General features: G+C 45.3%; 1 protein-coding gene across 3 annotated transcripts; it reads right to left on the minus strand.

Moving 5' to 3' along the window:
* Window positions 1-1,492: 1,492 nt before the first annotated feature.
* RIC3 (RIC3 acetylcholine receptor chaperone) lies at window positions 1,493-26,598 on the minus strand. 3 transcript variants are annotated; one of them, XM_019477092.2, is made up of 6 exons: window positions 26,494-26,598; window positions 25,181-25,428; window positions 23,602-23,680; window positions 20,206-20,299; window positions 6,878-7,026; window positions 1,493-5,669 (listed from the first exon to the last, which is right to left on the minus strand). In XM_019477092.2, exons 2-6 carry the CDS (start codon window positions 25,403-25,405, stop codon window positions 5,176-5,178), a joined length of 1,041 nt encoding a protein of 346 aa, XP_019332637.2. In that variant the 5' UTR covers window positions 25,406-25,428; window positions 26,494-26,598; the 3' UTR covers window positions 1,493-5,175. The 3 variants fall into 3 exon arrangements, with proteins under 3 accessions (XP_019332637.2, XP_019332638.2, XP_059578634.1); XM_019477093.2 differs by lacking the exon at window positions 26,494-26,598 and adding an exon at window positions 26,314-26,452; XM_059722651.1 differs by lacking the exon at window positions 26,494-26,598 and adding an exon at window positions 26,314-26,441 and having other exon boundaries at window positions 1,493-5,483.
* Window positions 26,599-27,414: the final 816 nt, after the last annotated feature.

A 27,414-nucleotide genomic window follows, 5' to 3' on the forward strand; every position in this document is an offset into this window, starting at 1 on the left:
TGGGAGGTGGGGGGCGTGGGCAATGGCCTCTTGGTGTCAATCTGGAACCGTGCATTGTTGCTGGGGAGGAGAATGAGTACTAGCGCGGTGACCTAATAATTTGGAGCTGGGATCCAAAGACGAGCTGATGGAAAAGATGAAACATTGTTTTGTGTTCTTTTCTTGTTACTGGCTTAAAGCAGAGGGTGACAATGTTCTGCAGTGGGATGGGGCCATTTCCAATCCAGCCTGTGTTGCATCAGAGCCAGAGTTGCAGCTGGATCTAAAGCCAGAGCTCCACTCACTATCTACCCTGCCACTAATACTGCCTCTTCTTCTTGCCATACAGTTGCCAGGCAGACAGTGCCCTACCTTCCCCGACCCTCGCCCTCTGCACCCCCGTTGGTGAAACACCATGGAAGCTGGATAAATATTCTGCAGACTAGTTAAAATGACTGCAGGCAGGATCCAGCCCATAGGTTGCCAACCCCTGGTTTAAAGGGCTGACCTGTCACATGTCAGACACATGGATTCCCTAAAACAGCACATGCACCCTGCATGCAAGTCTGAAGCAAGCATCAGCCCCTTGCAAAAAAAAAAAGGGCAGCTTTAGGAGCCCAGTGATTTAGGTGAAGGCAGCATGATCATAAGAAAAAGAGGGAAGCCTTCAACCAAGTCATGGAGAAAAATAGCAAAAAGTAAAACTGAAGACTGGAGCAAAGAAAAGGGAAAACAGGATTTCTGCCTTGAGGTACACAAAAAAATGGGGATGGAGAAATGGATTCTCCCCCCCCTCACCCCAAAAGGTAAAGACAGAAAATGCAAAATGTATTTTTTGAGGAAGAATGTGGGCCTGAGGTCACCAAAACACAATACGTCTGTGTGGACAGTCACTTAGGATTCTTTGCTTAGAAGCCGGAGTTCTTTAACTGCTGGGCCAGGATCTTAGCAAAGTCCCTCCTTTCCCATAGAAACAGCTATGAGGGGCAAGCCAGAAGGAAAGGATGGTAGCAGGAGTCTGTTCCTGTGGCTCACTGGGATAGAAAGGCACTACCTATAAGCCCTGGGTTCTAATCTCTGCTTCTCTCTGTTTAATCCATGATTATTAAAACCCTTTGCAGAAACCCCTTTGGTGACAAGAGCAGGGGTGAGAACCCAGAATCACAACCAACAACACCCTGAGCCACAGATGGGCTCCCTTCTCCTTTGCACTTTCTTTCCTACAGCCACTGCATATCTTCCTCTCTTAGCTTCCCAGTGGGCCAGTAGAAGGGGTACATTTTCTTGATGTATGTTCAGTCTTGGTAACCAGTGTCTCTTACTTACTGAACAAGTATCCTAACCATTAGGCTGCTGACCTAAAAGGCAGGCGAGCCTCTTCCTCCTCCCACTGATTTACTTCTGGAAGAGAAGGCTAAGTAAGTGCTGCTTGCCTACCTGTTGGTTGTATTAACAAGTTAAAAGCATGCTACCTAATAGTTTGTGATATGCTATTTATGTATTTCACACAGTCTTTTGCAAACTTTCAGATTACACTTCTGTTTACCACTTGGCCAGCAGTTTGACTTTATTATTCAAAAACAACTTGCTACATTTTAGTCTTATTAAATACAGTGTTAAGCTAGGTATCTAAGGCATCCGTATGCCTCTTACATATAAGGTTATTTCCATATTGTTATACTTTGAAATATGCTGCCAGTCTCAATCATAAATAATAAAAAGAATACCCACAAAGGACATTTTGAATTTCACTGACAGACACTTATAAACAATAGGAACCCAAATTACATAAGCACAGCTTTGCAGAAACTTAGCATTCCAGAAGTCTGCACTTCCATGAACTGCCCCAAAATGTTGTTTGTGGTCAAGAACTGAGCTGATGTCCTCTTCTTCATGAGGGTTAGATTCCTGTCTCATTCTCAGAAGATTTAACTATACCATATCATTTACAGAGAGGAACAAACAATGCCAACTGGTGGTAATCCAGTTTCATAAAAAATATCTTTGACAAATCACATACATAACCTTAGCAAGCAGATCTTGATGCTTTTGCAAAATAGCCTATTTTAATACATATAAGTGGTCATCATCAGCTCCATTTGTCTCTCCAATAATTATTTGCAGGGGTAACACAGTATTTAATGAACACTGTCATTGCACACAGCTGGAAAAGAAATGGCACTTGCACTAGGCTGAAGCTTTGGTATTAACATATTTCTGAAACAGAGTAGCACAATGTTTTATAAATAAAGACACTGGTTTTGTTGGTTGGTTCGAATGAAGCTAGGCAAGCAGAAACCAAACATGTGGTAAGAGCATTTGACTGCAGGCATGTGACTGCTATGAGGCAGAGAGTGTGAAACAGCTTCTGCTGTGATTGAGGTCATCTGCTATGACTGCTCTAATTCAGAGATACTAAATATGGAGGAAGAGAAACCTCATTCTGGAAGCACAGATGGGAAGACTGGGCCAGATCCTAAACATCATAAAGCAGCTAAAGGCTCCTCCTGTGTGGAAGCTGACGAAGGGGAATCCCAAGGTGGAAGAAGATTGCTTTTCTAGTGACCACTTCCACTACATAAGACATGTCATGGGTTGTTTAGGAGATAGGACAACGAGGCAATGTCCGCCCTGCCTATTCCTGAAATCAGCAGAAGTTTTAGTGCGTAAATTACTGTCAGAGTACCTTAGAGCAGTGGTCAGCAACGTTTTCCAACAGAAAGCTGGAAAGGTGCCGTTTGGGTGTGAGGTAGGCTGGCACTAGGCCCTGGCCACTGTTCTCTATCACCCACCACTCCCCTGAAAGCCCCAGGCAAAGCCCCACCTGCCCCCCCTCTCCTGAATGCTGCTGAGGTCTCCCACTGCTGAAGCCCCAGCTCTGTTGCTTGGTTTAATGGGTCCATGGGCTGGATCCAGTCTGTAGGCTGCTGCCCTCTGCTTTAGAGCTATACTTGACCTGCTGTAAGCTATGCTGAGGAAAAAGCCACCTTTCCTTGTTCTCCCTTGTGTGCCATGCCCAATGGCTTACTTATCAAAATGAATGTTGAAAGATCAGGAATTTCAAAAAGCTGTCATGAAAATAGGAGAAGGATGTATTTTACTGCACAATGCTGCCTTCATATAGTGGCATCACATCCCTGGTTGCAGTTACTCTGCTCCAGGAACAAGGTTTTATTTTCCCATGTTATATATTAGCCTGAAAACAACCCAAATAGTTCGGGCATATAAAATTAATGGCAAACTTCAAAAGAAAACACAAAGCAGTAACATTCACTGGATTCTTGATTCCTGTCATACAAGACAGACTTCCATCCAATGTGTATGTAAGTGACTGAGATGGTGTGGTGCCAACAAGGAACGCTGACAGACAAACTACTGAAGAGGGAAGTCCCAGCCCCATTAAAGTCAATGAATAAAAATCAATCAAACTCATTATAACACAGTTTTTGATTTCTTCAACCCAAAGCTGTGTTCCGATTGGCAAGAGGGTTGTTTGGGTATTGTTTGCACTGCTCACAAAGTATGGGCATTACGATATTAAATCATCTAATTCACATAAGGGCCATCCATTCAGCCATGCATATACATGAATAGAAGGGAAAATTACAGTATAAAAAAATCATTTGGTCATATTTTTCATATTTCAATACAGCAAACATTTACCAGCAAGGCCTAACAATCCCCTCCCTTCCCTCCCACAATATTCCTTTTGTCTTCTCAGCTCAGCTGCTGTGAAGTTTAACGTTTATGTCTACAGTTCCCCTTCAATGCTCCCAATATGGATTCTTAATAAAATTTCAACAGTAATGTAGGCCCTGAAGTAGCATTAAGTGCCCCATCTAGGCTGAAAGGAAACATGTTTATCACCTGAGCAATACTATTGTACACACTTGAAGGAGAAAAGCACTCATCACCAGCTCACCTGCCACCGCCAGCTCTTCTTCCAAGAATTTTTCTTGAAGGTTCATTTGCTGAAGTGGGAATGTTCAATATTTCCAATTCATTCTCTGAGGCAACAGCAGAACTGCATATAATTTGGAGGAAATGACTGCAACTGGTTTGAGAAGGAAGACGCTTCACAGAGGACAAGATTAAAGTTTAAAGGGTCTTCGGTGCCTTTTGGGCCACTTTCAACCATCATTTTCCATTATTAAAAGCCAGATTGAAACCCTTGACACCTATAATCTTGTTTGCAAAACAGCCTGCTAGGAATTGCTGGGGCAAAAATGACAGCTTCTGAGGGGACAAAAGGAGAAACTGTTTAATGTAAAACTGACTACAAATGTGTTTAGTGTCAAAATAATGATATTCTAAATAGAAAAGGGAAAGCATTCAATAGCGTCTCAGATATATTCTCTTTTTTTCTATAATGAACTATTTTTCCAAAGTAGAAAGCTTTCATAAATAGCAAGAATGTCATCATATATTCAATGTAAACATCAGAATACATTTTTTCTGAAAAATTAGGAGGGTTTTAAAATGAAAGAGATATGTGATATCAGCACCTCAGATGCACTTAGGTATATGCAGGCATTCAGTAAAATAGGACCAAGACGTGCCCTAGTGGTCTAAGAATAAAATGCCTGCTGTGTCATATTTACTGATGAAACAGAAGCAGTTATTCCTGGATCGAAAAAGCATCTTGTCACCAATGCAGCTCATGCTGGATTCCTTGACAGTTAGGTGATTAGATGAATTGACAACTGCTACACAGGTACAACCTCAACGCTTTCCTCCCCATCAAAACACTAATACAAATGGCCTTGTTTTCATAACTAGTCAGGGAGGCTGGACTCCGGGGTATGAAGTCCTTCCCAGTGCTGACCATCAGGATCCTGTGGCAAAGCTAGTATTTCAGAGGAAAGGGTGTTATTAAGAGGCAGCAATCAGAAAGTAGAGAGAATGTGTGAATATCTGAAGAGAGTAACTCTGGTCAAACATGTTGCAGTCTCTTGCAAGCAAGGAGCACGGGCTGCTGGCAGGTGAATAACAAGCAACGAAGACGCTGAATGAAAGAAGTCATTACCTTCCAAGTCAGGTAGGTGCTGGTACAGTCGTTACCAAACTGAAATTAATCTGAAGTGCTGAAAGTGGAAAGGGAAGGAAGTCTGGGTCACGAACAAAGAGCATACATTTGACAACGTGTGGGATGTTGTGGGATGTCACCATTACTATAATGACCACACATGGTTTCCATCATTCATGTACTTTTGTGTTTCGCTTCCTCAGTGCACCAGCTTCACTTGACTCCCTGCCAGCTTGGATTTTTACTGCTGCATTTTCACTGTCAGATTCTACAGCCAGGTTCTCTTTGGTTGGCTCTTCTGCCTCGCTGCAGGTGTCAGAGTGGAACCCGGCATTCTCTGCTACGACAGCAGGATCATCCTCCTCACAGTGACAACAATAGCACGTCTCAAAGTTATGGCTAGGATGAAGGACACCACCCGTGTTGCTGAAGCTGGGCTGCTCATTCTCTTTCTGTCCTGTCTCATGGCTGTCCCTCCCTGAAGTGAAATTGGACAATAAGGTTTCACTACCCAAATAATCCTCATCTCCCACACCTTCCATTCTTTCTGCTAGCTCTTCAGCAGAGGGCTGAGTGGGGCCAGGGTAATCTACAAGAATCGTGTCCTGGCTTCGCTTAATGCAATCAGAATGATCATAGACAGGATAGGTCTCTTCTGGATAACCTTTGGAACAAAAGTGATATGTGACTTAAAATATTAAATAATAAGGGTTGAAAAGAAACAGCAGCTCTAATGATGACGCTGATAAAATTACTGTGTTGACAAATTGTTCCAAGAAGATTATTCTAAGTAGTTTGAAGTCATATTAGTGTAACTCTGAGCTTTCACTCTGCAAAAGCCCACAGTGGTGCAGCTAATGCAAACTAACAGTATCCCAAACATTGAGGGGACAGGGACAAAACATAGCCTCTTTGAAACCAATCGCCAAACTCAGACTGACTACAAGGGGTTAGGATTTCAACCCAGACTTTTATAAGTGTTTAATATCCATGGCTGGTGCCACACAGAGTGAGGGAAACTGCTGGGTTAACAGCCCCATATCTCTAAGTAAATGCGTTTACAAATGCCTCAGTTCCGCTCTCCAGATTCACTGAGATGTGTTTTGAAGAGTGCAGATATAGAATTAAATAGAATCATTTGTCAAGCTGGAAAACCAGATAAAACCAAATGCTTTTGTGCATTTCATTTCAGGAAATGCATCAAGAACTAAACCAGGAAAGCACAGCTCGAGGCTACTATTCATGATTTATATTTTGAACCTTTTGAAAGCTTCCTAAAGAGCAAGAAATTATGACTGCATAAAAAAGCCTTCAGAATTCTACAAGTTAGCAACACAAACATGGGTTATATAACACTAAAGCAACCAGAAAACAAAATAGCTTTAAAGTACAGAATTTTAGAAACCTAGAATTCCTCAAGTGAATGTCTCTAATTATCTTTACAATACGGGAGCAAACAAAGAGCTACCAACAAAAACCAAACTCAAGTAATGCAAAACACATTGATTCCAATTTCCAGTTGTATTAAATTGAAGCAAATAAAATCCGGCCAAATGAAGAAAAGCAAACACATAAATCTATGTCAGCCAAGACAAAGTAGCAGATGGTGTGTGCTTAATCTCATATGCAATTCTGGCAACAGATATCGTGTTATTCTCACAATGTGAAATGCTAGATATTTCAAAATCCTTTCGCTCATTATTATAATTGGAAAAAAATGAGACCCTCTTGTGGCATTTTGGAAGCTACCATTCGAAAATGAAAGAAGCAAAATGTACAGTATTCTTTCTACATTTGGGGAAAATAATCCATTGCTGGAAAGCTATTTATTTTTTTAAAAAGAGTAAAGAGGAAATAAAAATGCTCCTTTACCTTCCCAGTCTTCCATATAAGGAGCTTCTTCAGCTTCTTTCTCTGGGGAGATGCCATCAATGAGTTTGCCTTCTTTCATGACTCTAGTGATCTCTCGTAGTTGCTGAAGTAATCTTTTTTCCTGGTCTGTCGCAACATTTTGGGCCCCACTAGAAAATATCAAACACCCCAGTAGACACAAAACAGTGGGAAGTAACCAAGAAGATATTCAAAGACTTTTTGGAACTTTCTTGGGTCATACAGCAGAAGCCTGAAGGAGTGGAAAAGTATCATTATTTGACATCTGTATCTATACAAATTATAAGTTTCATCAATGCCTGGTGTTTGTATACTGAGTAATGTCAGGATATCTATCAAAACATCTGCAATCTCGACTAAGACAAAAGAAACTGCCCAAGATGGTAACAAGCAGCAAGGGCTAGGAAGGAGGGAAAACTAGCTATGGAGTCACCTGGCTAGCACAGAATGCACTCGGGTAATTCTTAGGAGCCTGTCATCATAGATTCATAGATGTTAGGGTCGGAAGGGACCTCAATAGATCATTGAGTCTGACCCCCTGCATAGGCAGGAAAGAGTGCTGGGCTCAGATGACCCCAGCCAGATGCCCATCTAACCTCCTCTTGAAGACCCCCAGGGTAGGGGAGAGCACCACCTCCCTTGGGAGCCCATTCCAGACCTTGGCCACTCTAACTGTGAAGAAGTTCCTCCTAATGTCCAATCTAAATCTGCTCTCTGCTAGCTTATGGCCATTCTTTCTTGTGACCCCCAGGGGCGCCTTGGTGAGTAGAGCCAATTCCCCTTTATGCCCCCATGATGAATTTATAGGCAGCCACAAGGTCACCTCTCAACCTTCTCTTGTGGAGGCTGAAGAGGTCCAGGTGCCCTAGTCTCTCCTCGTAGGGTTTGGCCGGCAAGCCCTTAACCATACAAGTGGCCCTTCTCTGGACCCTCTCCAGGTTACCCACATCCCTCTTGAAGTGTGGTGTCCAAAACTGCACGCAGTATTCCAACTGCAGTCTGACCAGCGCCTGATAGAGGGGAAGTATCACCTCCTTGGCTCTGTTTGTCATGCATCTGCTGATGCATGATAAAGTGCAGTTAGCTTTTCTGATGGCTTCGTCACACTGCCGACTCATGTTCATCTTGGAGTCCACTAGGACTCCAAGATCCCTTTCCACTTCCACGCTACCGAGCAGGTCATTTCCTAGGCAGTAGGTGTGCTGGACATTTTTCCTCCCCACGTACAGCACTTTGCATTTCTCCTTGTTAAATCACATTCTATTGTTTTTCTGCCCATTTGTCCAACCTGTCCAGGTCTGCCTGTAGATGTTCCCTGCCCTTCGGTGTGTCCACTTCTCCCCACAGTTTTGTATCAACCCCAAACTTGGACAAAGTACACTTCACTCCCTCGTCCAAGTCATTGATGAAGACACTGAAGAGTATTGGTCCAAGGACCGAGCCCTGCGGGACCCCAGTGCTCACGTCCTTCCAAGTCAATACCAACCCATCCACCACCACTCTCTGGGTATGACCTTCTAGCCAATTTGCCACCCACCGGACTGTGTAATCATCCAAGTCACAGCCTCTTAACTTGTTCACCAGTATGGGGTGGGATACTGTATCGAAGACCTTCCTGAAGTCTAAGCAGATGATGTCAACCCCTACTCCTGTGTCCAGGTGTTTTGTAACCTGGTCATAAAAAGAGACTAGATTAGTCAGGCGTGATCTACCTGCTACGAACCCGTGCTGGTTTCCCCTCAGCATAATTTTGCCTGCCGGGCTCTCGCATATATGAGCCTTAATAATCTTTTCAAAGACTTTTTGATTACCCCGAAACTTCTCTGCCATTAGGGGGAATCTGTACTCCCATCTCCTCTGCTTTACCTTGTAGCATGTTAAAGGGTAGTTTTGGTTTTGTGCCATGTAGTTGTGGTATTTGAGGTTAGGAGGTGGAATCTGTGGGTAGATGGTTGCCTGAGGGACTAGACTTGATGACTCAGGAGATCTTTTACAGTGTTCTGTTCTTATGGTTCAAGGGCTTAAAGAATAAAAATAAAAATAAACCCTTACTGGGAATTAGAGTACCTTGTTTCAGGTTTGTAGGAAAATGCAATATTTTATTCTGTTACTTCATTCAGTATCTACATTAAATTTTACACAGTATATAGCACACATGTGGTGCCACTTAGAGACTCCTCACTGTTAGCATGGACTCAAGTGGCTCTTTAATTGTTGCTGTGAGGGTACAGAATCCTCACTGCCTAGCTGAAAATCTTCTACTTGTGAGCCATCAATGACAGCTATAAATCAGTTGACTGTCTCCACAGTGCCATCACTGAACAGCACAGGTAGCCCTGCTGCCCAATTAGGGTATGATTAAAAATTGCGCAGGACTGTGGTTAATTTCTGTCCTTTGGATTTGTGGGAGGGAGGAGGGGCAGGGAGAGGGGAGGACTGATTTATTTTTAAATTAAATTAAAAGTATATTACTGATTTGATTTATTGTCCAAAAAATACAAGCTCTTCGTAGCCACAAAAAAGACAGCAACCATTCATTCCATTTTCAAATTTACTGAAAGAGCTGGATGCAGGAACAGACTTAGGACCATGTGCAAATCAAGTTAGACAGACACTTGGCTGGAATGGTCTAGTCAGGGATCCTCCTGCCTTGTGAAGGGAGCTGGATAAGACTGTCTTGTCAGGTCCCTTCAAGCCCTACTTTCCTATGATTCTATGGTCGTAGCTGCCTCTACTTAGGTATTGTGACACTTAACATTTAGGTGCTTTGTCCCAGGAGGATGATCCAACCTGACAGGGGTTAGGCACCTGAGATCCCATACAGTAGGGCTGCCAACTGGTGCCTGCAAGGGGCCAGCATGTGGCCTGTGGGCCATATGCAACTGCTTCTCCTGCCAAAATTGAACTGTGCCCTACAAAGTAAAACAAGGAGGCCTGGGGGTGTCCCAAGGGCAATCCAGATTTCCTGGTTACTTGCCTTCAGCTAGTCTATAAGAAATGCTAGGGCATAGTAGCATCCCTGAACTCATGTTCCTCCTTGCGGCTTAAGCATCTGAGGCATCCCTCACCTTGTCCAGAAAGAAGGCAGGACAAAGTGGCACACAGCTAATTACCTCTCCTATTGTTGGCCACCTGCAAAGGGAGAGACTCATAAGACATTTGCTGGAAGTCTGAACAATGCGTAAGAGGAGGAAACAGAAGGCATGTGATGAAAGAAATTATCGTTTCCAAGAACTGCAGCAGTTCATTCTTGCTGGATACATGCGCAGCTCCAAAAGAGCCATTACAGTTTATTGTGGCAATGATGCACACACTGTATTGTGGAGTCCCAAAGTAGTCACTGGCAGGTACAGTAATGGTTTCATAAACTTATACTGAGGTCCCAACAGTTCCTAAGGAGCTATCACGGCTGCAATGAAAATCTATCACCAACCTTGGTGTCTCATACACTTCAGTTTGAAACTCGTTTTCTTTTTGGCTTCATTGTCTTAAAATGTCACCATTAAAGAGCAGTTGTAGCAGAAAAACAGTTCCACAGAGCTTTATATGTATCCCACCTCAATACTGCTGCAGCCCATTTATACAGTGCATGGTAAAAAAACAAGTTTTTTATAACTGTCAGCTCAGCAACATGATTTTGCATTGGCAATCATGCTGGGTTAAGTCTGCCTCTTAACCAGTTAGCAGAAATAAAGATTTTGGAACAGTTTATGCCTCGGTGAAAAAGAGCTATACTACCAGAGCTTAAATTTTCATTTACTACAGTGTTACCATAGTGCAGCTGACACATGTGATACACCCTCTTCTAACCTGCTCTAAGTTGTTTGTACTCTAACACCCCATGTATTGTATAGGCAGCCTAAGCACTAACCCAAAACTACAGCTTCTCTTAGGGGATGTGTCCAACTTACATTTTGGGTCCATTCTAAGGAATCTAATATTGAAAGCTGGGATTCACAGTCACTTGAGCATCATTTTTGTGGACTAATCTCTGTGGGATTCCCACAATAAAATGAAGGATATACTAAGGTAGCAGATAACAAGAACATGGAATGTTTTATTTAAAATTTCCCTTGTTAATATTTTCCTGTTTGACACACTATACTAAAGAAAAAAACAAATGGGCTCCAAGCCAAACTGGATGCTATAATAAATAATAAGTGTATGCTTAGTACAGTTATGTTGTAACTGCTGAAGGATTATAGTCTATTCAAGACAAAAAATGGATGACTGAGATATTCACAAAGCTTTATGTTTCATGATTCCTTAGCCTGGTACCCTGTATGGTCTATCTTGAAGTACTTATTATGTAATTGATGTTACTGTCCATTTCTTAGTTTGGATACTTTGGATACCATTCTAGCCTCCCTCCCTCCAAGATGTTTCTGTACCTGTCTCCTTGCTCATGTTAACCAATACAAATACTTATAACAATCCTTTTCCCCTTTTAAATAGTGTCTTCTATTTCTGTGAGTGAGCATTTCCTAGGCTTAAGCTAAAGTCTTGGCAATTATGCAACTAATGCATCACTTGTGATGATCTCTAAGCTTAGATATTCAATAAATCAAAGTTCCTTTCTGTCTAACCTCCGTGCAAGACAGGACTGGATAATGAGAGAGATGTCATCTGATAGAACAACAAATAAGCTATTCTGAAATCTTTCAATCTCATATCATTATAGAAGAAGAAATGCACAGGGAGAGGTGCAGCAAAGGAGGGCAAACTATACACTAACTCATTATAGAAGGAAATAAAAAGAATGATGGACTCACTTTATCATTCAGCATGGAAACAAATTCTCTTTACTTAAAACATCAATATTTTACATGAAGCTATTAAACTCTGATCCCAAACTTATTTGAGGCCCATAAAAGAGGTTTGGGGTTTTTTTCCCTAGAACATGCATTTTTGCAGCATATAAAATCATTAGGTTCTGAGGAGAGTTTGACAGACAGAAAAAGCTGAAAATCTCTAGTGATGGCTCTGGGGCCTTGACTAAGGGAAGAAGGACAGTTTCATAACGGAAGGGAATCATTACAAGGCAATTCCTGGTTTTGTCACAGATTTCATGTGTGACGCTAGATAAATTACTTAGGATGCCTGTACACAAGCCAGGAGGCTGCTCTGATGCACTGTAATTACAGTGCACTGGAGCAGACTCAATCAAGTCTACTGGACTGTGGTAATTACCGCATTCCAGCCAGCCTCCATGTCTCGTGCATCAGCATCACCACGCTTCAAAATGGCAGCTGGGGTGCTTGAACTAAAGCTCGTTCGACGACCAGTTTGAAGCGCAGGGATGCTGATACACAAGATGCTCTGGGTGCTTTTATTAGAGAGGCTCTCGGAGCCCCCACAACTCCGGACACACATGTAAAAATGCCCTTAATTCCTCTGGCCTCCAAACTCCCAACTGTAAAACCAGGATAATATTTCCTTTGCTCTGCCTATTTAGACCGTAAGTACTTTGGGCAATGATTCTGTCTTGCTATGTGTTTGCACATTGTCTAGAATCAGTTAATGACTCTATAGACATTCCTATAATAGTAAAATTAATTCAACCTTTCTGGGACTTTTCTGTCAAAGATTTTCTTTATTACCTGTTCCTAGGAGGTGTGGGTCATTTTGATGGTCTTCTCATACTCTTTAATTTTAAATGCATCCTCTTTTAAGGTTAAAAAAACGTCAGCAATGAACTACAAGCTCTAATTTTATTTCCTAATTGCACGCATGTATTTTTCTTAAGGGCCTTGATTCCAAAAGTCAATGAGAACTTAAACTCAGATTTAGGAAGTCTTTCAGTTTGGGTGCGGTTGAAACCTGTGCTTGTATTTCTTTGTATTTGTTTTAAATGGGTACTATTTGCAAAATTTGTTTTTGCATTCAGATTTGGATCAGACTCTCAGACTGTTCATGCCCAATACCACAAATTTAGATGGACTGACCAGTAAAAGGGAGATCTACTCGTGGCAGACTCTGATTGAACTCCATCAGCATTAATGAAAGTTATTCCATGGATTTCAATTAATGCTAGACCAGTTCCTACATCTCCCCCGTGGCTAAAATTTGCCTTGTGCAGAGGGTTCCCATGACAATTTAAGCCCATTTTTGAGACATCAAACAGGTGGTCAGTTTAGGGATAAATAAAAATATTTAGACTGTCATCTTGATTTAGATGGCAAAAACTAGTTTTTTTCTCTATAGAATTTCTAAGCACAAGAACTGGACTAGATGACATTGTGAGGTCCCTTCCAGCCCCACTTTCCTATGATCCCTTCCTCTGAACTGCATTCTCTTCTGGCTCATGCTCCAAGAGACTTGCAAAATGATGTTCCAGTCATAATAACCATGCATGTCCCCCAACTACCTTCCATACATGCCTTTTGTTAAGACTTGTGCAACTAGAGTGAAAGCAACAGGTGCAATGCGGCCTCAATTTACAGATGTCATTTGGGTAAAATTTATGGTGTGTACAAATAGGACATGCAGATTATTCTAACTACAGTACTGTTCCTGCAAAAACTTTCAGTATTGGCACTGATGCAGGAACAGAAAGACTTTCAGATATACACTGAGCTTGCGAGACTGGCAACTGCAGCAGCCATCCTTCTACTTGCAAACTGAGGAAATAAATTATATAAACAGTAAGATGCACCTATGTCAACCCGGAGTTCTCCAGTGTGAGTTTTACAAAGTAGCTTGTCATTGCAGACATTAAAGCCTGGTACTTTGCTTACTGAAAATAATAGGAGACTTTTTCCTTGAAATTTGTTGCATCTAAATTTTCAAATTCTGCAGCTTGAGCCCATCTCTAGAGATCTGGCTTAGTTTTATTTGCTTTGTTATTGTATCTATATGCAGCAGGCTATTTCATAACTATTAGATCTCCAGCGAGGCTTAGGGCTTTAGAACTGTCCTGTAGTAATTTAAAGTCATTTTTCCAGTGTCAAATTCAGAACACCTAGTTCATCCCGCAAAACACTTTTCGCTTATACTTTAATCTCCCAAAGTCTCATTCTCATATGTCAGTCAAATACAAATCACAGTTCTTGGACTATTTTTTCCATAACAAAATATTTTTATGAAAGAAAATGCTACAGCTAGTTCAAGTTTAGTTCAACCTAATTTCTATGTTTAAGGTTTAAACAGAGTATTGGTGGATATGTTATTAAAGGAAAAATCTATTAAAAAATTCTGGTTTTCCAATGTTTTTTTTTCCCTTCATATTTAGGTGCAAAGCAGGATTGCCAGTTAAATGTGTGTGTCGCAGGGCACCTCGGTGCTCAGCTCCTGGAGAGGAGAAACTGCCAGGGAAAGAGCCCTGGCAGTGCCTAATGAGCACAGCTGCAAGTTGCCGGGGCAACTAATCAGAAGCAGCTGGCCAGAAGGGGGCAGGGCCTGGCCTCTGTAAAGCCCAGGGCTGAAGCCAGGTTAGCAGTTCTCTGCCAGCAGCCTGGGAGGCAGGAGCTCTGGGAGTGAGGATGTGGAAAGGAGCATGACTTGCAAGTACAGCTCATGATAGCCCTGAGAGGATGGGCACTAGAGTTTGGCCAGGGGGCTTTAGGTTTGTGTTACAGCCCGGAGGCTTGGGTGAGGCTGTAGGGGTTGGAGGAGGCCTCAATTATAGGGACCCCAGAGAGTGTGGGGTGCCTTAGCGCCAAGAGGGCACATTATTTTCATAGCGCCAGAGAAGGCGCAGCTCGCACGCCAGTGCGTGAGCAACTGGCGGCGAGGAGCGCGGCCAGTGGGTCGCAGGTGCAACCGGTAGGTTGCAGACGGGGGACGTAGACCCCGGATCACGTGCGGGGGGACATAGACCCCAGCCCCAGAGCAAGGGGCAATTTCATTGAGAAGCCCAGGGTGGGCACGGTGAGCCCCAAAGAGGGGGAGCGCCACGTTGTATTATTGAGGAGCCCTAGAGTGGGGCCATACTGAGGAGCCCGAGATGGGTATAGCGAGCCCGGCCGCAGGCTAGTGCGGCAACACCCCTCAGACTGAGGCAGGGTGCTGCGGTTGCCCCGAGAAGACAGGGAGTAGCAGCGCGGTGAGCTGGGGTCAGAGAGGGTATCCGTGTGGTTGGCCAGGGAAGGGCCGGGGCCCGCTAGGGAGTCCCTGAGCAGGACCATACCATCAGGGGAGGCCCAGCGGGAGGCTGGGCACGAGAGAGAGAGAGAGCCCAGAGTGGGCTACACTATAGAGGAGGCCCGGGAAGCGGGCATGCAGACATAACAACGTCTATTACATCTGCGAGGCTTGGGGCGTGGTATTAGGGGCTGGTAGGAGCCACACATAGCGCATAAGGCTAGGGTGTCTGAGGAACACCCACCGTATCGGGAGACCCCCAGGGGTCCCGGGACACACGAGGACAGAGGTCCCGAGTAGCCGTGCCCAGGGAGTCATAGGCAGCCTCCCAATCGTATTCCAGCAAGACGTGGCGGGCGAGAATTAGAGGGTGCCTTGGGCCGGCCTGACACGGAGCGAGGGACCTCGAGGAGATCACGGCCCTCCGAGAGGACCCCGCCATGGCATTGGTGCATTGGCCGGGAAGCAGCCGTGCACGGGGAAAGAACCCGTGTCCCTTACAAGGGAAAACGAACCTTACGGCTATTTTACAGATCGACAAGGCAGCGAGATTGAGGGGCTTGAGAAGGCAAGCTCAGATCATAGGAAAGGCTGCTTGTCGAAAGACATAACAAGGAAGACGTTGGGTTAGGTCTAGAAAAAAGAGGCTTAGCTATGGCAGGAATAGTAGCTCTAGAAGACAGGTGGCAAGAAGCCTTCACCTGGCAGTTGCGGGTGGATGAGGCAGAGGAAAAAGCTGCCCGTCTAGAGCTGGATTTAGAGATAATGAGGGCACAGAAGGAACAAGCCGAGGCAAAGGTGGCCGCCTTAGAGTTGTGGGTACAACCCAGGAAGAAAGAAGGCGGTTCCAAAGAAATAAGGCGCCTGATGGCATCAGGAGCAGAGAAGACTCGAGCTTTAGAACGGCTCGTGGCGGAGGAGGCCAAAAAGAGCAGACGGCGAGAGGAGCAGCTGCGAGAGATGCAGGAGGAGTTGACTGAATGGAGGAGGAAGTCCCCAGAGCCTGATAGGAACCAAACAGGAGAACAAAAGGAGGTAACGCAAAAGCTTGAAATATCTAAAAGCCTTATAGCAACCCTCCAGAAAGAAGTCCACAGTCAGGTGGAACAGATAGAAAGCCTGGAGGAGAGCCGGGGGCTCTGGCGAGATAGATGCGACCAGGCAGAACGCATAGCTGAAGAGCTTAGGAAGAAGCTGGCAGAGGATCGTATATGGGTAGAAGAAACCAGGAAGGAGATAATAAGAGAGATGGAGAGAGTGAAAGAATATACGGCCAGTCAGGAGGCTTTAGAAGCACAGAAGCAGTCCCTTGAGGCTGAGATGAAAGTCAAAATAGAGGAGCATATAAAGCTGCAGGCCCAGTGTCAAAGGGGAGAGAAAGAGTTAGAGACCCAGGTGAGAGAGACTGAAGAGTTGCGGGCCCAGTTGGAAAAAGGGGCAGTGGAAAAGGACCTCTGTGAAGAACAGATACGGGCCCTTAAAACCCACCTGGAGGATAAAGCAGTCTCAGCTGCAGACCGCAGAAGCGGAAAACGACTGCCTGGAAGACCAGGTACAGCACCTTAAAGCCCTTCTAGAAGAGAGTGCGGCTAAAGAGGCAGCAACCGACACTGAGAGGGAGCAGCTACGGCAGCAGATGCAAACCTTGAGACAGCAGGTACAGGCCTTAGAGGAACAGATTAAAACGTTCCAGGAACAGAGATGGTCCCTGCTAATGGGGGTGGGAGCCAGCACCAAGGAGGGTGTAGAATTGCGGGCTCGATTGTATGAAGCAGAAAAGGACCACGACCAAAAGGGGGAAGAGATCCAGTCCCTAAAAACTCTGTTAAAAGAAAGCACAGCCAGGGAACTGGCATTGCGAGAGAGGGTGGTACAACAGCCAGCACAGACCGCTCGGATACCTTGCGGAAGACTGGCCACAATAAGCAGTCAGTTGGAGGGACATGCCTCCAGGGTCAAGGCAGGATATGAAGAGCACCTCCAGGAGCTTAAAGGCCTGAAGGAGGTTTTAGTAGATGCAGAAAAAATGCTAAAAGCGGTGCAGCCCATGCTCCTGAAAGAGGCAAAGAGTCAGGAGCCACCTAGAACAGAAAGTTTGAAGATCCTTAGAGAAGAAAAGGATCCTGAGCAGTGAGAAAAGAATGCAAAGGTGGAGGCACTCTTAGGGGTGAACCCCATCAAGTTGAAAGAAGAGATCACCACTGCAGTTATGGAGAGTCTCAATCAGAGATGGAGTCAGTGGGTGGTCCAATACACTACTGAGATGAATGACCTCCGGGAAAAGCTGGGAAAAGTTGCTAGTGGGGGTGATGCTGCAAGATTGGCAGCCCTAAAACAAAAGCAACAGAAGAAACTAGACCAGGGGCCGGAGACAGTTCAGATTCAGGTGTATAGCAGACAAGGGGCGGCTGCTATAGGGGAGAAGGCGATAGAATCTCCTGGTGAGAGAAGAGTCCAGAGGCCTGAAGAGGACCAGAGAAACTGAAACCCCAAGGAAGCTAAGGGGGGAGGAGAGGTGCATCCCAAGCTCTACCCTAGAGCGGAGCTACCCAGCTCTGTGAAGCAAAAGGGACCATGTCAAACCCAGATGGCAGGTCCAACTAAAAAGGTAGAAGGTCCATCTACGACTAAAGCAACTCGGTGGGAGACAAGACAAAGGAGAGAAAGACGACCATATGTTTATATTAATAATCTCCCACGGCAAGTCGGGTGGAAGACCCTAAGGAAGATAGTAGAAACCAGAGTCAGAGAGGTAGCTTGGGTAAAAATATATACAGGGCCCGGTGGAAGATCGACCGGCCAAGGAAAAATAGAGTTTTGGAGGATGGAAGATGCCCGGAAAGCACTTAAGGTTCAGTGGGAGCTTTGAGGAAAGCTCCAGGATTGGCAGGAAGCCAAGGAAAGGAGGGAGGTATGGAATCGAACACGGAAAAGAGAAGACCTGGGACACAGACGGAGGAAGAGGGGCGAGACACCCCATGTAGCAGGAAACAGCTCTCCCAGCAAGAGAGAAGGGGCTTTGGCTCCACAGGGTAAAGGCGGTAATAGAGAAAAAGAGAGAGGCCTGAGTAGCACCCTACCAGGGAGAAGCTAGTGTGAGGGGACTACCTTTGGCAGGGTAACTCCTGGAAAATCCCACGCGGTGCACCCTGGGGAAAAAGCGAGCAGGGAGCGCCTTAAAACCTCCGTCACTTATAAGAGAGACGCCGGGTGCGGGAAGAGAGGCCGAGAAGAGCTGCCGAAGCCAACGGGATTTGAATGAATGAAGATCTGCCTCGGTGAGTCAAGATCTTAAGGGGGGAGGTGTGTCGCAGGGCACCTCGGTGCTCAGCTCCTGGAGAGGAGAAACTGCCAGGGAGAGAGCCCTGGCAGTGCCTAATGAGCACAGCTGCAAGTTGCCAGGGCAACTAATCAGAAGCAGCTGGCCAGAAGGGGGCAGGGCCTGGCCTTTGTAAAGCCCAGGGCTGAAGCCAGGCTAGCAGTTCTCTGCCAGCAGCCTGGGAGGCAGGAGCTCTGGGAGTGAGGATGTGGAAAGGAGCATGACTTGCAAGTACAGCTCATGATAGCCCTGAGAGGATGGGCACTAGAGTTTAGCCAGGGGGCTTTAGGTTTGTGTTACAGCCCGGAGGCTTGGGTGAGGCTGTAGGGGTTGGAGGAGGCCTCAATTATAAGGACCCCAGAGAGTGTGGGGTGCCCTAGCGCCAAGAGGGCGCATTATTTTCATAGCGCCAGGGAAGGCGCAGCTAGCACGCCAGTGCGTGAGCAACTGGCGGCGAGGAGCGCGGCCAGTGGGTTGCAGGCACAACCGGTAGGTTGCAGACGGGGGACGTAGACCCCGGATCGCGTGCGGGGGGACATAGACCCCAGCCCCAGAGCGAGGGGCAATTTCATTGAGAAGCCCAGGGTCAATGAAAGCCCCCAAAAAGGGGGAGCGCCACGTTGTATTATTGAGAAGCCCTGTGGGGGCACGGCGAGCCCCAAAGAGGGGGAGCGCCACGTATTATTGAGAAGCCCTAGAGAGGGGCGATACGGAGCAGCCCTAAGGAGGGGCGATACTGAGGAGCCCTAGAGCGGGGCCATACTGAGGAGCCCGAGACGGGTATAGCGAGCCCGGCCGCAGGCTAGTGCGGCAACACCCCTCAGACCGAGGCAGGGCGCTGCGGTTGCCCCGAGAAGACAGGGAGTAGCAGCGCGGTGAGCCGGGGTCAGAGAGGGTATCCGTGCGGTTGGCCAGGGAAGGGCCGGGGCCCGCTACGGAGTCCCTGAGCGGGACCGTACCATCAGGGGAGGCCCAGCGGGAGGCTGGGCACGAGAGAGAGAGAGCCCAGAGTGGGCTACACTATAGAGGAGGCCCGGGAAGCGGGCGTGCAGACATAACAACGTCTATTACATCTGCGAGGCTTGGGGCGTGGTATTAGGGGCTGGTAGGAGCCACGCATAGCCCATAATGCTAGGGTGTCTGAGGAGCACCCACCGTATCGGGAGACCCCCAGGGGTCCCGGAACACACGAGGACAGAGGTCCCGAGTAGCCGTGCCCAGGGAGTCATAGGCAGCCTCCCAATCATATTCCAGCAAGACGTGGCGGGCGAGAATTAGAGGGTGCCTTGGGCCGGCCTGACGCGGAGCGAGGGACCTCGAGGAGATCATGGCCCTCCGAGAGGACCCCGCCGTGACAGTGTGTAGCAACTGTTTACTGGAACAGATTATTATAAAGTCCAGCCCTGATGAAATATTTCACATAAATTCAAAAAGGTATTCATGGAGAGCATAACTGCATTCTTGCTTAAAAAAACACGCATAATACTAGAAGCTAGCATACACTCAAGTCGTTCTCTTCGGCAGAATTCAACAAAAATCATGGGGCTATAGTATGCTGTGGGGGGAGGGTTGCTCTGTTTTGCATTTTATGTTTACTTTAGACATCTGCCATTAGCTCCCAAGCTACATAGTACGGTATGTAATTGGAACATTCTCTTTAAATAAGCTGAAACTGGAAAGAATAATTTAAGTATAGAACTGGAAAGAAAAAAAAAAAAGAACAGAGCAAAAATATATTATGACAAGCATAAATTCAACAGTAGACATTATAAAGCATTATAAAGTAGTGAGAGTTACTTTTCATCCAAGGGATCTACATTTGATAATAAGCAGATATTTTTCTCCTGCAGTTTGATTTCTGGTTATAAAGAAATTTTTCACCTTTAAAATTCTGTGATTTGAAACATACCTGTCACAATTAGATCCTACTCTGTTAATTAATTTTTCCATGGCTTCCTCAGTTTCTCTCAATTTTTCTTGTAGTTGGGTGAGTTCATAATCACCTGCAAAACAAATAGGATCCCAAGAGCTATCATTAGAATCTTTGAAAACTTATTCCTGTTCTATTAACAAAGCTGGATTGTCTCCGCAAACAGTATATCCAGACAAACTAATTCGGAGGCAGCTAAGAGACACAAATAAGAGAGCCCCTAGGAATGTTCTCTTTCACTTCTCCAGGTATAACAGAAGGAGTAAAGAGAGTTCCCTGAGATACAGAAAAGGAACCGTCTCAGAATGGCTCACAAGCAACCACTGATATGCAGACTGATTGGCTGATTATAAACGTCTTGGAGATTGAAATGATATGGCAAAAAATGTCACCCAATCATATGTTCTAATGGAAATGTAGTAATAGTCTAACCTATTGTGAAGTTACCTGTTCTCACTAAATTCACCAGATAAATTCTTGTAAACAAAGATTCAAAGTTACTGTATTTAACAAATTTTCTATGGCAGGGAGCACAGGGCCAAGAGACAGCTGCCTCCTGACAGGGGCTGGAAGATTGCTCCCTGCCCCTGGGAGGTGCCTGCTGCCAGGGCAGACTCTAGTGGTGGAGCACAGGCAGGGACAATGTTCGCCTGCTCCGGCAGCAGGCAGCTCTAACCTTGGCTCCCCAATGGGGGTGGGAGGGAGCAGGAGGCTTGGAAAGAGCTGCAGGGAGAGGGGCAGGTCCTAGCCCCCTGTCCTGATATGCTTGTGGGGCAGCTAGCAGCAAGCCCCCAGATGGGCAGGGATTCTCCACCCAACTGGGGCTGGCTGCTACCTGCCCCACTAGCATCCAGCAGAATTTACATGTGTAGACAATCCCAGTGGCCATGTCTACATGAGTGAGGGACTGCACAATTGTTACTGCACAGTCATTTAGTACTTGCTCATCCAAGTACTAAATGACTGGGCCGTAAGTGGCGTTACCGTGCAGTACCATCCCTGCATGGTTTTTTAGACGCTACTGCACAGCAGCAACAAGCTTGTTACTACTGTTCAGTAGTCTCGTCGTCACAGTTCATGCCCAGAGACGCTGTGGCACCATAGCAATGAGCTATAGTGCAGTTGCTCGCTGCTACTGTGATGTAGCATCTTGTATAGACATGCACACTGATCCAGCAGAAGCCCAGACTGGGGTCTCATCAAGCAGCACACTGCTCAAACTCATACTGAAAAACAGCTGCTGCTTTGAGGCACTTACAAACTGATTCGGCAAAGAATGTGTTTAACTTTATGCACCACTGACTTCAATTCTTTATGCACCACTGACTTAAATTGTTTCATGACATCAGGCTAAACAGTTGGGAAGAGAAACTGAAGTGGAGAGTAGGGAAGTCACTTCTGAAAGGTTGCAAAGCATGTTAATATTAGAGAAAGAACAGAAGTCTCCTGATTCCCAGTCCAATGATCTATCCACTAACCCATACTGTCTGCACTTCCCAAGTGATAGATACTTAGGAGTACAGATAGAGGCATAAAAACATAGTTGACTGGTATCATTTGTTTTCCATCACTAATTTTGTGATTCTGTAAAATACTGCGGTAAATATTTGGCTCCTTGGAAACATAATTCTTCTAACCAAGTATTGTAAAAATTATTTTTATCTCTAATTTTTATCATTAGCTGTATTTCACAAAATTGCTGTGCATGTGTGTGTAGATCTGTGGTTCTCAACCTTTTTAAAGTCAAGGCATCCCTCTGAAAAAGCCAGCTCTTACTTTTCACTCATTTTTTTTTGACTACAGAAAAATACTAGAGCAATTCTTCTGTTGCAAACAACTCAGACAGACCACAGCAGGTCAGAAACGTTTCTAACACTATGAATCCCGGTTTGAAATCTTTGGGTTCATCTTGCAAATCATGTTTACACACCTCACAGTGATGATATTATATGACACCCGGCAGCACTAACGAAAGTATCTCAAGGCACCCTAGCTGAGAATCAGTGATACAGATAATAAAATGTATAGTACTGTACACAAGACCTGCATGATATTACCAGACATGTATATTTATGTCAAAATTATTACACTTATGCTAAGGAAAACATGACATGACTCTACTGATGGTACTCTCTTTTAATACACTAGTTATATTTTCTCTGAGAATCTAGCCAACAAAACAATGCATTTAAATAGTGCTGTTATAATAATAACTATTTGTCTGAACTTTAAAACTAACAAATTAATTTGTGTAATTACAGCCTAGAAATAGACAGACTTATTATGTCATTGGTACAATTTCCATCAATCATAGAAAAAAAAAGACAGTAATGGGTGAGAGAAAAAAAAGGTTGCCCAATTTCTTTATAATCCAGATATCACCCTTTAGCAATCCAAGACGTGAGAATGGGAAGAAAGAATGCAACAGAGAACATAGTAACAGTTCAGTATATGCAAATGCAGAAAAAGATCCCCATCTAAGAGCCCTTAAAAAGTTTTGTAATCTAAAATTTCCTATTGCAGCCACATCCTAAATTAATTTTTAATCACCTGATATCTTTGGCCTTTTGTTATATAGTGAAGCTGATTCAGTGAAAGTCAATAGAAACACTCATCACTTTCAGTGGGCTTTGTTTCAGGCACCTATTCTGCAGACTTGTTAGTTAAGGTTTGTTCAGTGCTTTGAAGGAATAAAGTGCTAATTATTATTACTGCTTACTGGAGACCTAAATCATAGAGTTAATTTCTTTATAGGTTTGACTGGATTCACAAGTGATGAATTTAAAGACCAATTAAATTATTATCTTGCCCTAGTGAAAAACCTTTTACCCTCCAATCCTGCAATTCATGGAGTCACACCTACATGCAATAAATTGCAGGAGTGGAGCATTATATTCTATAGGTCTACTTTAGTGTGAGATGAGCTGAAGAGTTTGTCCTTGTACAATCTGTATTGTGTGCCTGTTTCTCTGTAGATGGAGTGTTCTTTGTACTAGTTATGAGTACTGGTGATATAATGGTGCTTTAAAAAAAGTTTTTAAAAAATCCAATACCCTCAAAAAAGAGAGAAGTATAGGCTCTCCTTGTACTGTTTTATATTGTTCTCAAAATGTACACACTTCACCTGTTATTGCAAAGAAATCAATCCACTAAATGGTTTTATTATGCACATTCACTTAGTTGGAAAGTGATGTCACAGTACCTGTTTTACCACAGAGTTGATTTATCCAACAGCAACAGAGAAGCTATTGCTTGCTGTCATATTACACAGAAAAGCAATTTTGGTGCGTCCAGAAGACAGAGAGACAGGTCTGAATATTTGAAGAGTAAGCAGTGAAGTGGGTCATTTCTAATCATCTTGGAAATAATACTTACTGATTTTCCTATTCATGTTTCCAGGTATAGTAGAAGGACATTTCCGCTCCCCTGTAGTGGTTTTTCCCTTGGAAGAGAGCTGATAAGTGGAAAAAATGACTATGGTAGGAGTTATAACAAGAGCAATAAAGAAGCCCCAAAGAGATTAAAGCAAAGAAAGAGACAGAAATTAAAATTATACTAGAAACCATCCACTGAAAAGCACAAGAGAAAAAATAAAACATGACTGCAAAGAAACCTAGAAATCTAGATTATCAAAACTACCATCAGATCTTCATAACAAAGGACATTTTAAAGAAAAATGAAATATCACCTGATAAAATGTCATATTTACATTTAAAATATTTGTTGCAAGTGACCTCTGTTTCAAGTGGCCTGAATTGTGTGCACATAGCACACACACAAAGGGTTTATGACTTAGGTAACTACTGGCTAGAGTAAAAAGTATCTATTCCATTTCTCTCTCTCTCTAGCAAAAATGTTCTGCCATTTATTTACTTCTCTGCCTTTGTACTCTCACTCCGACAGACCCACACACAGATGCCAGGAGTTTCTACTAAAAAGCTCTAACCTCTCCATGTACTGCCTCTCCTCTGTATGCTCTGAAAACACAGTGGATGCTCTTTAACTGCTTAAGCAGCCCAGCCAACATATCTTATTCCTGGCTTGCAGCAACACTTCTGCTTCTCCTGTCATAGGACTTTTCTGAGCACAGACTGACAATCAATTAGAGTCACAGTTTGGTGCCAGGTTCCATTGTTGCTCTAGGAGGAGAGGCAATCTACAAAAGCTGCCACAAACTAGCCTCCCTCCCCTGCTGCTTGGTATATTGAAGTATTGTAATCAAGGCAGCAAACACTCTGGATAGCGCACATAGCCCTGTCAGTACCCTCTCCAGCTCAGTCCATTCAGGAAAAACAGCAGCAGCTCTGAATAGTTGCTCTCCTATCCCCCTACACTAACAGGTGATGTATCCCCAATAAGATATGTAGCATGAGCCAAAATAAAACCCATTTGAAGTTTATACGGGCAAATATTAGGTCTTTTTGAGACGTGGATATCCATAACAAGTTCTAATGGCTTAAACCATGTTTAAGCTGCCTTTTTAAACCTGAATTTCAAGCCAGATTCTTAGCTAAGGTGGCTCCATTGAAGTCAATGAGGCTTCACTGATTTATGCCACTAAAGTTGTATTCCTTTCATTCTCAGAGGGATTTAATATTTTTCCTTAACCTTTGAGAAGGAGAAATGATGTGATCGACTTTCACATGCCCTTTCTCCAGGCAAAAGAATGGCTCTCTAAAAAAAAAAAAAAAAATTCTTCTGGAAATCTTAAAAGTGAAAGGATTAAAACCAGATATTACATTGGGACGTATGCTACAGTCTTAATGAGAGTGCCATTGCAACAACTACCAAATGCAACACAGCCATCTTTTACTGTCCCATTAATTTACTCATTGAAGACGGGTTGAAATAAAAATATTTTTGCCAAAACGATTTTTAAGTCAGCTCCAAAGTTAATATTTTCTTGTGATTTAATCAGAGTAAACACCCTGAAAAATGGATCCATCCTTCTTACCTTAAATAGAATATACAAGATGTATAGAAAGATTCCAAATCCATAAATAGGTATGATCTGTCCCACCAGGCCTCTTCCGCTGCTGCTGCCGCCGCCGCCGCCACCTCCTCCGCCACCTCCTCCTCCACCCCCACTTGCCTTGGCCTTGGCAACTGCTTCTGCAAGATGAGACCTTGGAAAATGGCCTCCAGACCTGCCATCTGGGGCTACCTGGTGAGGCATCATTGGTGGAAACCGGTCTGTTTTCCCTGAAAAAAAAAAAACCCAAACCACAAAGTAGTGTTTGTTTTTTCCTCCTTTCTGTAAGTATCATGAAATACTCAAGGCTGGACTCATTTGTATCATATTGCCCCCAAGAACCATAGCCCCCCCACCCCACTCTGCCCCGCCCCCATTAAGGTATGCTGAACTTGTTATAATTGTGGACGCTGTAATTTAAGATGGGCAGCTCCATCAAACACTTGGGCAAATACAGTTTCTCTTCTCATTTCACAGAAGTGGAAAAGAAGGTAAGGAGGTTAACACAGACTTGAGACTGTTTGCCTTAGGCAAGGTGGTCCAATTTTGGTACAGCTGGGGACTGCGCACGAAATGTGCGGGACATATGCTGTGCGAGCAGGCTCCAGGGATCCCCCCTGCCTTCCAGCTTCCCTCTACACCAGCGGTTCCCAAACTCTGGCAGTTTGCGTGCCACCAGTTTAAAACAATGCAGCCTTAAGCACCGCCAGCTAATTTCCCGTTCCACCTTCAGTACCACCAGCAATTTTTCGGTTATCTAAAGTGATTATATGGACACTAGACGGTCACCTCGCTGTGACCCCCAGTTGTCTTTCCTGCTTGGTGCAGGGGGCTGGACCCGACGATCTTCCGAGGTCCCTTCGGGCCTCACAATCTATGAATAATAGATCAGTTAACGGGTACCACGGACAGGTCGTCGGCGTACCGCTGGTGGTACCGTACCACAGATTGGGAACCGCTGCCCTACAACACCGGGCGAGCCACCTGGCCAGTGCACAGGCCCCTCCGTGCAGGCAGCGGGGGCAGCATGCGGCCCCCAGGCCTCCCCTGCCACACAGCGGCCTGTCGGCCACCGCCTCCAGCTGAGCGCCCCAGAGCCCGTGACAGGATCACACCTCAACGGAGATGAGGGGGGTTCTGTGCCTCAAAGAGCTGCGACCCGCGCCTGAGTCGGGCCTGAACCTTCACCACAGTTTGGGCACGCTGGTGCAAGGCGCCGCGCTGCTCTGCGCTCACACGCGCCTTGCACGAGCGGCGACCCGGGCTGGCGGCGGGAAGGGCGCGAGGGGGCTCACCTGGTGCCCGGCCAGCGCCGACCTGCTTCCTCCCGGCGGGGCTCGGGGCAGCGATGGGCTCCGCGAGCCGCCTGTCGCCGCGCGGCGCCGCCTCTTCCGGGGCAGGGCTGCGCGGGGTGTCTGCCGCCGGCTCGGGGGAGGGGAGCGCCCCGCACCCCCGGGAAGAAGCAAAACCCCGAAAAGCGTTTAAGATGGCACGTTGTTCCGTTGATTTTGCTTCGTAAAATGCTCTCACACCGGTTCGTCCTGTTCCGTTTATTTTGCTCCGTTGAACGGATTCACATTCACAGCTTTTGCTGGCACTGCACGTCAGTCCGACTGTTTTGCTGTTACATGGATTCACGGTCAGCTTTCCGCTCGCTCTCGAGCCCGTCCGCATTCGTGTTGCTCCGTTATAGTGATTCATAGTCATAGAAGTCATAGGCGTTAGGGCTGGAAGGGACCTGGCAGGATCATCCGCTCCAGCCCCGCTACCCCAAGGGGCAGGACGTGTGCTGGGCTCCACTGAGCCCAGCGAGATAAGCATCCAAGTGGTATCCAGGTTAGGTGCTTGCACCACTTCTGGGGGGAGTCTATTCCAGGCTCGGGGCACTTGGGCAGTAAAGAAGTTTTTTCCTATGCGCAGCCTAAAACGGTCTTGCAGGAGTTTGTGACTGTTAGACCTTGTCTTCCCTTAGGGTGCCCTGGTGAACAGGCATTCTCCCAGATCCTGATGCACCCCCCCCCCATGTACTTATAGGCTGCCACCAACCCCCCCCCCCACTTCTCCAGGCTGAAGTGTCCCATGCCTCGCATGCCTTTATTCAGCTTTTGCTTTTTCTGCACATTAACCAGTTTATTTTGCTCTAGTTTCTCAAAATTCCACCAAATTCAGTGTTTTGGCCATGCAATTTGCTGTTTTGCTGGTACATGACACTTCGC

This window comes from Alligator mississippiensis, chromosome 2, assembly GCF_030867095.1.
Source record: "Alligator mississippiensis isolate rAllMis1 chromosome 2, rAllMis1, whole genome shotgun sequence".
NCBI classification, from domain to species: domain Eukaryota; kingdom Metazoa; phylum Chordata; order Crocodylia; family Alligatoridae; genus Alligator; species Alligator mississippiensis.